The 14130-nt window shown below is 35.2% G+C and overlaps 1 protein-coding gene across 1 annotated transcript in view; it reads left to right on the forward strand.

The window, feature by feature from the left end:
- pth1r (parathyroid hormone 1 receptor) overlaps positions 1–13635 on the forward strand; it is a 79749-nt gene extending 66114 nt beyond the window's left edge. Inside the window, exons 6-13 of the mRNA XM_038301590.1 lie at positions 1881–2067; positions 4088–4241; positions 5272–5332; positions 8368–8434; positions 8591–8685; positions 10451–10592; positions 10936–10977; positions 11066–13635. Coding sequence (XP_038157518.1) covers positions 1881–2067; positions 4088–4241; positions 5272–5332; positions 8368–8434; positions 8591–8685; positions 10451–10592; positions 10936–10977; positions 11066–11428 — 1111 coding nt within the window. The 3' untranslated portion in view covers positions 11429–13635. The remainder of the gene's footprint in view (positions 1–1880; positions 2068–4087; positions 4242–5271; positions 5333–8367; positions 8435–8590; positions 8686–10450; positions 10593–10935; positions 10978–11065) is intronic.
- Positions 13636–14130: the final 495 nt, after the last annotated feature.

Genomic DNA, 14130 nt, shown 5'->3' on the forward strand with positions numbered 1-14130 from the left:
CTCGATGACATACAAAAAAATACATACAGGCTAGGTTTGTGCCAATGTTCTTTTTTTAAAATGAAAACAGGTCACAGATACTGATTTATGCCATAGAAACATATGGCAAGAAGATGGGGAGGCATGTAGCAAAAAATAACAAATATGTAGCCAAAAAAAAGGCCCTGAAAACAGGCTGATGTAAAAGACAGTCTTTACAGTTAATACAGTCTTTTGAACAAAGACAAGCATTTTACCCTACCGCTATAAAATGCAGTAGAGTTAACATTAGATGTTAATTAACCAAGGTAATAATGAACAATTTTCAATCAATACATCAAAATCAATAGACCGACATCACTAGATGAAGGTAGTCTATGCTCTCTAGAAAGTTACTTTTCAGCCTCTTAACAAAAATGAGAACACACACACACCCACTCACCCACACACAGACACACCCACCCACACACACACACACGCGATACTGACCTGTTGCGTACACAGACGGCAAGAGTGCTGCTACGAGATTCCATTTCACCTCAGTAATCAGTTTTCTCAGCGTATTTCAGGTTGCTACTAGTTACCAGACACTCAACTTGTTTGTTGGTGGTGGGGCTTAAAGAAAAGGCACTAGCGTCACCCAGTGTATGAGCGTCTTTTTCCCTTGAGGAGCTCCGCTCTAGAAGCCTATGAGAAATGCATAGACTGGGGGAAAATAGCCCCGCCTTCCCGCAGGCTGCAGCGGGATGTACTTGGAAAAATTGTACCATAAAACCACATAGCGTTAATCTCACGTTAAAAAAATTATCGCCGTTAAAATGGCCTCGCGTTAACGCGTTAATAACGCGATAATTTTGACAGCACTAATATATATATATATATATATATATACATACATACATATATATACATATATAAGGTCAATAATTTTTTGGAGGTATTTAGCTGATCTTAGTCTTTTTACCCAAAAGCTGACTTCTTGAATGGATATAGTCCTTTAACAGGGTTGAATTTGGATCATTTTGTTTCACGCAGAGCAGATTGGTCAGTATTTGCTTATTTTTTGGGGCACAGGGAGTATCAAGAATCAATGTGAATGTGCTGTTTACTAATGTTTCCACCGACGTAACTTACAGTACAGGCAGTCACTCAGAAAGGTTTTAGGAATGTTTCCAACTGGCACCAGGAAATATATGTGCCAAATGAGTTTAATAAGTTATCCCTGGGGCCCATCTGACATTCTGGCACTGGGCTCCAAAGTGCTACAGCCATGTCTCCCCTTCAGCACATCAGCTTTAAGAAAGGAGAGCTCATAAACATTTTCCAGAGGGAGCAAAGGGATATTTTACATTAGCACTTGCATTCAGTTTTTTTTTCTTTTCACCTGGGATATGTTTGCTGGATGGTTTTTCTTAAATCAATAGTTCTCTAAGGGCACCTTGTCAACTCATTAATGAGATTTAGTGAAAGAATTTGTGGACAGAGCTGATTGTGGATACAGGGGGTTCATTTTTGTCTCAGGTAGATGCGAAGCCTTAAAATGTTTGGCAGCAAAAACCTTCAGTAAATATTTTCTTTACCTTTTTTAATGCGATAGCTTAACCTTTAAGTCTATTGACCCAGCAAATTGAGCCCAGTGGATTGTGGCACCAAAGGTTAAACCACAGAGAATGTTAAGGATATTCCACACCAACTAAAATTTTATTTCAGCATTCAAATTAACAGTTTTTCCTGAAACTGCAGACTGCGTTATACAGTACAGTACACATCTCAGAAATAATATGCTCTCTTTAGGATGAACATAGTTTGTATGCCTTGGGTTGTATCTGTTAAAACGTTAACTGTTTAAAGAAAATGTTCTTTCAGTAAATCAGTCTTTTGATGCTTTTTGTCATCCCCAGGCGGCTGCACTGCACTAGAAACTACATCCACATGCACTTATTTGTGTCCTACATGCTACGAGCTATAAGTATATTCGTGAAAGATATAGTTCTCTACTCTGGATCTGCTTTAGAGAACATGGAAGGAGTCCCAGTGGAGGATCTCAAGTCCATCACTGAAGCCCCACCTGCCAGCAAAACACATTTTGTAAGTTGAACCTAAACATAGAAACTGTTTTCATGTTACATGTGCTGTCGAAAGTATTCCACTTCATATATAATCAGCTCCTGTTCAGCTACCCAGATAATTTGATTATCAGTGTGCATGAGTGTTTTGATTTTACTTCCTTGGTGGAAGTAATACATATGCTAAAACTAACCAGCTTTTCCAGTACCAGAGAAAATTGACTGGACTGCCTATCACCCTGCCAAGTTTTAGCTAAGCCAACACTTGGCTTCCCCTTTCAGAGTAAAGCTACAAAATGGGAATTGACTGTTTACTTTTCATGGTTGCTTTAATATGCAAACATTTGCGTAGTATATTCTTACAAGTCACAACTTTCTTCTGTTTAACTAAATCAACTAATACAGAGGCTTCAACGTAGTTTTTAATGTAGATGTTTCGGTCTGCTGTATTCATCCATTCAAAGCTTCATTCATGTTAAGTTGAAATTAATTGCGAATATTATCCAAGGTAAAACAGAAACCGATCTTTGTGATATGTTAATTTATTAATCAAAGATCCAAACTACAAGAAAAACGGGTTTTGAAATTTATCATGAAAAGGTTAAAGCTATAGCATTGTTGGCAAGGTTAGCAGAAAGGTCTGGGATGTGGAATGCTACATTTTATTAAGGTTTATAATCAATCAGTCTCACAAGCTGTTACAATTCAATCAACCTCAGTGTTTTGCATTCATGCAGGTGTGCATATGTATGCACAAATGCCTAAAACAAAGCTTTAGTCATTGTGTTCTTTCTTATGACTTAAGATATCAGTATGTGGCATCTCATACAGGCCTGTTCTCTCTGTAAAAAAGACTGAATTTTTCATATTAGGTGATACTTACCTGATAATAACAAGGTTGTAATTAAAAAAAATCCAAACCTTATTATCCACTTACAAATTAAATTCTAAGTGGATGATTTAGTATTTGCCTGAATATTAATAATAAAATAGTTTGGAGGACTGTATAAAATGAAAATGTCATATTTGTTAGAAGAGAATGGAAACGAAAGTCTTTGCAGTTGCAGTATGAACATTACCATCACAAATTATTTTTCAAGACAAAAATCTGTCCACAGAAAATCATCTATTTAAAACATTAGAAACAAGGGTTGCTATAGAAAAGAAGCAGAGAGACTGCCTTTGGGACGAGTGAATAGTGAAATTATCAGAGTAATGATGGATTACTAGAATGACTAATTTAGCAAACCACAGGCTGGATGAGATATGCATGTATAAAAGTCCACTCTGCAATTTTCTAGTTAATTAAATCTTAGTTTTAATGACCAAATTAAGCAGATTTTTTGTTTTGTTTTGTTTTACTGTTGCATAAACAAGGTACAGAAATAGGAATTTTAAATACTTTTACAAGTACCACATGTTGGAAGAATAGTCAACGTGTTTGAACGTTAATCTGAAGAAAAATAAATCCTTGTCTGGATCAAAGTACATGACTGAGTGCTGTTGATGAAAGTAGGCCCCATCAAATATTAGTCAGATAAGATCTAAATGATGCATAGAGCAAGTTGTATAAGACTAAAGAATACAAGGAAATGAGTAAAGATAATCCATTCTTCTATCTGTTACATTTCTTTATAATTATGGAATTGACAAAAAGCCCAGAGCGATCTAAATCATTAATAACGTAGCAGCAAATAAAGTTCATTCTGAAAATTATTTTATTCATTGTACTTGATCTGACTCTGTGTTTTATTCCAGTTCAAATTCAGTAATTTTGCAACTTATTCTGCGTTTGTTTCTAGGATAGACTCCTGTTAGATTCTGTTTTTATATGGTTGTTTAAATATGTTTGCTCTGTCAATTTCACTATCTTTTTAGGTTATATATCAGTCTCAGACTCATGAGTTTTATTAAAGTCTTGGCAGATATTAAGTTTTTCAGAATCATTAAACTTAATAACAAAGCAGGACATGAGAACATGATGATTTTACCATCATGAACAATGATTAATGTGCTCTGCTTTGTCTGCTATTATTTTATAGATTACCTGCAAGGTGGTGGTGACCTTGTTTATGTACTTTCTGGCGACCAATTACTACTGGATCCTTGTGGAGGGTCTCTACCTGCACAGTCTCATATTTATGACATTTTTCTCTGACAAAAAGTATCTTTGGGGATTTACACTGATAGGGTGGGGTAAGTTCTCTTACTTTTATATTGCACTAGAGTTTCTTGTAAAAAGATTTTCATTACAGAGTAGTATGTACTAAATTATAAAGTGCACATGTGAAATGTTTAACCAATAAAAATGGGAAAACTCTGGTATGCATTTGTATTAATTTTCCCTTTAAAAAGGAATCCATTCCATTGTAAATCTGCTTGTATGTTTAGCCTTATCTGTTGCTGGAAGCTGAACCTACCCTTCACTCTTAGGTCTTTTGCAGAATAAAAACTTGTATTCCACAATTTGTAGCTCTGTCAAACTCTGACATTCATTATTCCTGCCATCAGCTTGGCTCAATGTAGTGATAGTGTTATACTTTATAAGTTTAATCCCATCTGACCAGAGCATCTTGTCCCCAAGAGCAATAGTGTCAAGTTGCAAACAGGGCTTCTAATTTGTGTTCCTTTTAATAATGGCTGTGTTTTCATAATGCTGTTGTAATGGATTGCTCATTGTTATTCCTGACCTGTGTTTCATAATAGTTTTATATAGAAAATGTTTTCTAACAAACATTAGATGTCCTTAGAGAACAATTGGATTAAATTACACTTAGTTGGACTTTGTTTATGTATTAGGGAACCTTTAAAGACCCCTGATTGCATGTATTTTTTTTTTTGGTGTAGAAGACTATATAGGACTGGGTGCAAATGTTTGCAGTATGTTTTGGATAAAATGCAGCATAAACAACATTACTGATGTTAAACAGTAAAGATAAACAGGTGTGTTATTTTGCCCCTCTTTATTGGGAAAGGAGTAAAAAGCTGTGGGAGGCAATACTAAATGCCTTAAAGATATTGATTTATGAAAAAGCAAAAGCTTGGGTATTACAGTTCCTGCATTGTACACACTGTGCGTATAGATTACATAAGCACAGCGCATACAATGTGGATGCTGTTTTATCCAATTTCTACTCATACAGGACAGGAAACTGCTGGATTTTGATGATTTTCATAATATGATTACATGGAAGCAGTTTTGATTTGCTTTTGATTAATTTTCTAGGAGTCCCAGCTGTATTTGTGACCATCTGGGCCACTGTGAGAGCCACGCTTGCCGACACAGAGTAAGTGATATACATAATTTATGTTGCTGTTATTCTTGTCAAATTATAAAAGTCCTTTTTTCCTTGAAGCAGATGATGCTTATGATGTTTGTCACATTTCCATGAGTTATTGAAATATTATTTCATAACTTTATTTATTATTATTTTTGTTGTTTGTCATTGTCCAAAAATTAAAATAATTTCTTTTTTTTTTTGCTTCATAAAATGAGCCTCAACATATCCCTATATAAGCTGCTTCACCGTGCAAAATAAACCAGAGGCAGCAGACCCAGTGAACAGGCAGGAATCTGAGCCAGGTCAGGGAAACAGTTCAGAACAGGAAGGCTCAAAGATCCAGGAATAGGCAGGTCCAGGGTTCCAGGAGTCAGGCAACAGGCAAGCTCAGTAGTTGAGAGGCAGAAAAAGCTAGGATATCAGGAAAACTACATTACTTTAAAATGTGCTCCCCCAACTGAACCAAGAACAGGAACAGGGCACGCTCAATGGATAAGTGACCAGACATGATCAGGAACACTACGACAAAAAAACCTAACTAAAAAACCCTCTTTCACCACTGGCCTCTGAGAACGAGAACTCAGCAGTCAAACTCAGCAACACAATATTCAAGTCAAGACTCAGAAACAATGATCTGGCCTTGAAAGCTGGGCTGAGCTGTATATAAAGCAGCAGGAGCAGGTGGATGAGATTAGTGATAATTGGTAACCAGACAGAGTTAGGCAGGTGAGTGAAATGAGCAATTAGGTCAGCTATCAGAGTCAGGATCATGACATTGGATGCCTCAAACCTGGAATATACTGTATTATGCTCTGATATTCTAAGGCCTGGTTTCTGATCTGTGAAAGCATCATTCGCTTTGTCAAAGTCCATTATACAATTTTTTAATACTTTTGCAATATAGCTCACTAAGAAGCAGTCCTTGATATGTTTTAAACAATATTCAATAGTACGAGTACGAGTACAATATTCAATATTTAGGTTTTGTAATATTTCTTTTCTGAGATGTTTTAGACATCAATAGCTATTTAGAAAAGATCAAAAAGCTAACCAGGTTAGTGGCATAAAGAACATGTTCAGTTGGAGGAGATGTTTAAGTTAGGTTAATTAGGAACTACAGCAAACCTCAGAATAACTCCTAGCTAAAAGACCTTTGCAGTGAAAGCATATGATGTACATGATCGCTCACATGAAGAGACAAGCAGATCTTTGAAACAAACAAACAAACAAACTTGTTTAGAAAGAATTGCATTCATGTTTTTTTTGCAAGTTTTATGTTGTACACTTTTTTATTGTTCCAACTAGGTCCCATTTTATTGTAAATATCCTCAGCCCACACCCCCTTTAGCCTATTTTGAGTTGTCTTTAAAACATGATGTCTACATTCTATTAGTGAAGAATATTATTACTATGAGAGTTCAGTAGTTTTTAAGACCCTTAACGAATATTTTAAAATTAGAGATAGATTTCCCAAATACCAAACAGGTTTTAAAGAACCTGCTTTATGTGTAACAGGCTTTACATAACTGAACTTTATTGATCTCACATTGGAGAAATTTAAAATATCTTCTTACTCAAGCATATATATATATATATATATATATATATATATATATATATATATATATATATATATATATATATATATATATATATATATATATATATATATAATATATATATATATATATATATATATATATATATATATATATATATATATATATATATATATATATATATATATATATATATATATATACTCATGCTGTTTTCATTACATATAATAGTGTGAATGTCTTTGTAACTTTTGAGTACAGGATTTGAGCTGAGCTGGATTCTGGTGGAGTTGATATTGTACATGAATAGCCTTTACAACTGATCTCTTATTTTGATTATACTCATTTCTGGTTTTTCTTCATTAACAGTTAATATTGATATCTAAGGTTGCTTTTGAGACAAGGACCTACTCTTACCTGCTGAGCCCTACTTGCCGACCATCTTTAATTTGGCACCTTTTTCATATTAGATGCACTGAAATGCATGGAAATAGCATCTCCCTTTAATATCCTCCTCTGTCTGGAAATCAGGCCCCATAGTTCCTCCAGCAAATTGAGATGCTTGTTGTTCACAACAATTTCCCTACAAAAATCCTCAGATCACAGCCAGAAGTGCTCGTTCAGAAGAGCCCAGCTATAGGCTACTCTGTCAGTTTTGCATGTCCGTTCCAGGCAGCACTACTTTTCTTCACTCCAGAAAAATAGGGCAAACTGGTGTACTATGTTACAATAGAAATTGAGATGGTGCAGAAAGTCACAATGCACCATTAACATAATATATCTAACCCTTTCTATAAAAGCCACCATATTCAGTAAAATAAGTGTCTGCATTGGAAATCATGTGGACTATCAGATGCTGTGTTCAGCACCTGCAAAGTGGAGCTAGATCAGCTAGTTTCACTTTGTTGGGGTCCCAAAGTTGGTGAAAGTCCCAACGATCATCTCTGCTTACCTTCAGTGTCCTTTCAGGCAGAAAAGACACCCAAGCATGACATTTATTAACTGGAGCATTGCCCTGGAGCATTACAAAACAGAGCAGAAATAGCATCATACCTTTAAATCAGTCCTGACACACCACCATTAAGCCAATACTGAATTAATAAATAAAATATTTAATGAGACTAATTTCCTGAAAGGACACTTTAGCAATTTCCTTAGACCTTTGAATGACAAAGACAAGCGTTGAATGGATGTACCTGAACCACAGGGTGAATGAATTAGTCAGGGATTAAAGTCAGAGCTCTAATACGAGTGCTTTGTTAAATTTAATTAGATTTCTTTGACACTCTTGTTTAGGAGTGTTATAAATGTTGAGATGAGGAGACATGAAATGCCCTATCAAATTTCACTTTCCTTTTTGTAACATCATGAAACAATGTCAGAGATCATTGAAGACACTCGAGTGGAGCAGCAGTGTTTTGAATCTACTTACCCCTCTATTCCTGAACCCTTACCCTCTCATTTTGTTGTTTACTTGCATAGGTGTTGGGACTTAAGTGCGGGCAATTTAAAATGGATATACCAAGTGCCTATCCTGGTGACTGTGGTGGTGAGTGCACACTTGCAGATTGAACCTTATCCCAATTGTGTGCAGGAAATTACACTACTTCACTGCACCTGTGGCTTTATAGCTGTTGAATGAAAATGAGCTTCTTATGCTTCCAGTTACACCTATTCATATCATTGTCTTCTATTTTCTCCTCAGATTAATTTTATATTATTTTTGAACATCATCAGAGTCTTGGCAACAAAGCTGCGTGAAACAAATGCTGGGAGGTGTGACACCAGACAACAGTACCGGTACAGAGAAGTTGAAGAAAACATGCTTGTGAATTCGTTAAATGTTCTGGGTTGTTTCTCCCAGTGGATTCATCATGACTTGCTTGCAAACATCAAGTACTGTAATTATTTTGCAAGAGAAAAACAGATTTTCACACAAGTCATTTATCGCACCTTAAATGGTAGCAAACGTGTTCAACAGTACTGTTTTAATGCTATTTTTTCAGTGTTTGTTATTGCAAATATTGCATATTATATGAGGTTCAATCAATCAAATAATAAACTTTATTTCTATAGCACATTTGAAAATGCTCAGGGGTAACCAAAGTGCTCTAGATAAAAAACAAGAATAAGTTAAGAATAGATACATAAGATTCAAAATAGACACATTAACCAGGTTCACAACAGGAATAGTTTCATACATAACTAGATAACAGTGTTTGGATGCAAGGAATAGAAATGTGTTTTCAAAAAAAGATTTTGAAACAAGAAAAGAGGAGGCCTGTCAGACACTTAAGGGTAACTTATTCCATAATGTAGGAGCTAATAAAGCAAATGTTCTGTCACCTCTGAGCTTTAGCCTAGTTTTAGGGAAGGTCAGCAGCAGAAGACCTAATTTATTAAGGTGGGCATTAAGGCTGAAGCAGCTCAGATAATTATGGTGAAGCGAGGTTGTTCAAACATATAAAGACAAATAAAAGCAGCATAAAATGAAAGGGAAGGACAGCAATTCGGTCCTGTTTCAAACCTGGAGAACTAATTGCCTTATCATGTTAACTTCTTGGAATAGTTATACTAATTGAATATTTCAAATATGTTTTATATTAATATATCTATCCCTTCAATGTATCCCTTATGGGAAGTGGGAAACACCTAAGCCAATGGTACAGCAAAACAATCCAGCTTACCTGAAAACAATCCAGCGTATTTTGGAGTATACTTAGAAATTAAAGGTTACTAGTACAACTTTACCTAGGGTAGGGACAAAGACCTAGTGAGAGGAAAATTCTGGCAACATGAAACACTTAGAAACCAACTTTATAAACAGACCAAAAGATTTTAGCGTGTTGGCTTCACCCAAATAAATTTCCTAGGATCCAAAGGCATTCCCAGCACAGAGGAGATATACAGTTCCTCCAACGTAATTTAGATTGGTGTTAGGATGTCCTTCCAGTGGGAAAACCTCCTAAGCACCCAGAATCACTGAAATCACACTAGGGGAGTGTTGGCCTAGTGGGCTAGAGCAGTGCACTTGTGCTCTGAGAATGTTGCAAGTATCCGGTTTAATCCCCATAGCCTCTACTCTGGTAAATTTCTCCAATGCGAGATCAATAAAATTTAATTATAATTATTACCTCAGGTCACTCTTTCCTATGCAAAGGAGCAATTTCTAATTTGACCATTAGGACCAAATGGACCTCCTCATCCTACCTCTAAGGCTGGCATACTGTGGAGGAAGTTAATGTTAGTTTCTGAAATCTGGTTCATTTGGTTATGACCATAGCTCATAACATATGTCTGGTTTCCTCCAATTGAAGCCTGTTTTGTGGTAGCCATGATCTGGATGACTGAGAATTTACGCAGTTTCATAAAAAATATGCTCAATTTCTTCATGTTTTGTATAAAATGTATTTTGAGACGTGCCATCAAATAAGCAAACTTTTCAGCAGCTTTACTTACAAATACAGTAAGACTTGAGCTTTTTTAACTTTATCTGGTTTTGTTGTTTTTTAGGGTTACTTATTTTTGTAAAGTAAACTTTTGACTGCGAAATGTTCTGTTGCAGAAAACTCTTGAAGTCTACACTGGTGCTGATGCCATTGTTCGGCGTCCACTACATCATATTTCATGCCATGCCATATACAGAGGTTTCTGGAATACCATGGTTGATACAAATGCACTATGAGATGCTTTTCAACTCCTTCCAGGTAAAAAAAAAATTAAATGAGGTAGATATTCTGGAAATGTTACTATATTACTGTGGGAGCCCTAAATGTCTTTCCATGTTTAAGAAATCTGACTGACCTGTCTAGAATCTGCCCTTAAGGTTTAATATTATCACCATACAGCAGTTGCAGACTGTCTGTTTTTTATGGTTTGGTTACTAATGGTATATAAGATCCTAATTAAGATTGAGAATATGGCATGGATAACTGATGAGGGAAAATATCAACGAAAATGTCAAATTACACAGTTTAAATGTCATATTAGTGAGTGCTAATTGCCTTTTTTTGTACAGTGTACCTTAAATAAGTTTGCTCTCTCTTTTAGGGTTTCTTTGTTGCAATCATATACTGTTTTTGCAACGGAGAGGTAAACATGCCATAGGTTTGCTTTGAAATTTCTTTTTAGATATCAGTGTCAGATAAATCCCTAATAGATACATAAATTCTCCTTGTAGGTGCAAGCTGAGATCAAGAAGTCATGGAGCAGAAGAACCTTGGCTCTTGATTTCAAGAGAAAAGCTCGAAGTGGAAGTAATACTTACAGTTATGGTCCAATGGTATCACATACCAGCGTAACCAATGTCACTGCCAGAGGACCCCTGGCCCTCCACCTCACCACAAGGCTAGGGCCAGTGCCTGTAAATGGCCACAGGAACCTTCCTGGATATGTAAAGAATGGATCCGTCTCTGAGAACTCAGTACCTTCCTCGGGCCAGGAACTCCATATCCCTGAAGAGGATCAGTCTACACATACACGGTCTAGCGAGCAAGAGAAACCTACACCTGTAGTGGAGGAGGAGAGGGAGACAGTCATGTGAGGGAGAGGGGAAAGGCAAATCATGGACACTCTTAGGTGCGTCTGAAGGTAGTTACTGCATGAAGTACCAATTCTTTTCTCCTGTAAACTGAGCCTGAACATTGCAAACGGATGAGGCTCAAGGGATAAAAAAGATAAATATTGCTTTTCCAAGGAAGATGCCAAATTTCTTATGGCAGACCGTCTTTGCTCATCAACCTTCTACAGCAGAGAATGTGTAAAAGCCTCAGACCGGCTGAAATTTGAAAAGGTTGATTTTACTGCCATGACTATTTTTAATGGAGATTTCTGTTTGCATACAATGCATATTAATGTTTTGTTTATAATTTAAGCCTAACGTTAAAGAGAGATCAGCCTAACATACTAACTGTAAATCAAAGCTGGGGAATTGTCATTCTCAAAGTAATTATTTAGAAAAAAAAAGAAGTTATTCCAGACATTTTTTACGGCATTTCTTGTTTGTGGCATGGGTCATATTTCTTCTGCATTGACTCACATCTGTGTCAGTGTAAAAGGGAAGTTACTCAGGTAATTAAAATCCTTTGTTGTCGAACACAAGATTTTATATTTTTGAGGTGGTGTTTCTGCAATTTATACAACTCCAGACTTCAAGCTTTTTAAACCTTGTCAGCTTTGTTTTTTATCTTGTCATCTGTTATACTCCTGTTTTGATTGACATATTATTTCCTCTAATCAGAAGGGTTATGAAGGATTGTAATGAATGTATAAATTTCCATATCTTTTCTTTAAAAAGTGTGCTTGCACGATGTGATGCATCCAGTACTTACTAGGAACATTGATTAAATTATCCAGGTACTTTCATTGAACTATTATGAAACTGAGTAGTTTCCAGTGTTGAGTTTAATACAAGGCTAACCAAAATGTGCTTTCCAAGAACTTACTATGAACCTTGATGAAACTTACCTGTAGCTTTCCTTTAACTATCAAGGAATTTTCTTGCGACTTCCGTTTCTGGATGATTTGAAAAGTTTAGCTGTGTTCTAAGGTGGGTTGTAACATGTACATTTCTTATAGTATTGACTTACCATGCACTTTTCTGAAATATGTGTGTTACATTAACTTTTTTCTTAAAAGTTAAAGGTGACCTCCATTACAGTTCAAGAAAACTATCCTGTAAATTCTAATATATTCAAATTAAAGTACTTTTTAAACAGTTTTAGTTGAGAAAAATTACACAATGTAAAATGGATTATAAAAAAGGAACATAGCTATTTAGTTATGTGCACTTTGTAGTGAAGAAAGAACATGAATAGTTAATTTAATCGCTAGATATCTTTCACGATTTTTATGGTATTAAACCCTATTCAAAACAAGTGGAAACAGGAAGCCTTTTTTCCTGAGTGAAAAAGGAAATGTAATAGGTTTGTTAGAATAGATTTCCCCACCAATCAGGGAGAGACGTTTCTGCAAAATGATTTTAAAAAAAGCCCAATAGTGTGGCTTTAACTTTTTTCATATTCAAGTCACAATGTTTACAGATCAAAATACAGTCTTATTTGTGAGCTAAATGTTGTCGCACGTATATGTCCTGTAGCTGTTGTATCATAGTTGTGCTCAGGTATTAGTTAAAAGAATGTCAGCATTATTTGTCGAGACTGAAAACAGAACTGTCACATACATACAGTTAGTTTTTGACACATTCCAAAACCCTGTAATAAGCCTTTATGGCTGACAGTGTACGACATGTTATTATCATACCAAAGAAAAAAGGCTTGGAATAGCTTGGAAAAATGTTATGCTTCAATAGCATTATATGTTTACACCCAATATTGTGGTAATCCTCTTTAAAAAAGATTAAACATACATAAAAACAACATCTTCCATTGATGTTAATTACATGTTTTTGAAGATATGATCTAAAATGTGACTATTAATTCAGACTGCATTCAGCATCAAATCTAGTAATGGGCTCATTAAAGAGCTACTGGATATATCCACATTACTACCATATGTTTAACATACAAACCGAAATTACAATCTATAATATATATATTTTTTATATCACAATTGCTAAAATAGGTATTAATATTTCAGCTCTCCTTCTCTCCATCTATTAAAGAAATCTCGGTGCTTTGTTTACAGTAGAACATAAACTGTAAAGTCTAACAATTTTTTTTTTTTAAATCATATTATTACATACAAGCAGAAAACCACAAATTGCATTCCAGTGTTTTACACATTTTAAAACATTATTCCAAAAAAAAGAATTTTGACTGTTTAGACATATAGACACATCACTGTTTTCATTGAGTATTAAAAACACTACAAGCATTGTGAAAATGTACAAATTAGTTTACTTCATCTAAAAGAAATATCTTACACCTCTTTACCCACTCCCACTGTGACAAGTACAGTACAACAGAAGGTTTAGTGGATCCATAGACCTAATGTAAGATGATGTCTGTTCCTTGTTGTGTGGTAGAAATATGACTTTCATAAACGTATATAAACTTTTTATTACTAAAATTGCATATCCTTTGCAAAAGATATTATGTAAAAAAAACTAAATATAATTACTGTTAATAACCTTTCTGTAATAAGGTCAGTCAGAACAGAGTACCTTTGCATTGAAACACTTTGGATTTTTATTTAAGCACTTTATCTCCTTTTCCACAATATTCTGTTTTGATGTTTTTCGCTCATGCAGTGATTGTTTTTCAGAAATTTGAGACCAATTTTCAT

Source organism: Cyprinodon tularosa, unplaced genomic scaffold (genome assembly GCF_016077235.1).
Source record: "Cyprinodon tularosa strain WSP-4 unplaced genomic scaffold, ASM1607723v1 ctg47, whole genome shotgun sequence".
In the NCBI taxonomy this organism is placed as follows: domain Eukaryota; kingdom Metazoa; phylum Chordata; class Actinopteri; order Cyprinodontiformes; family Cyprinodontidae; genus Cyprinodon; species Cyprinodon tularosa.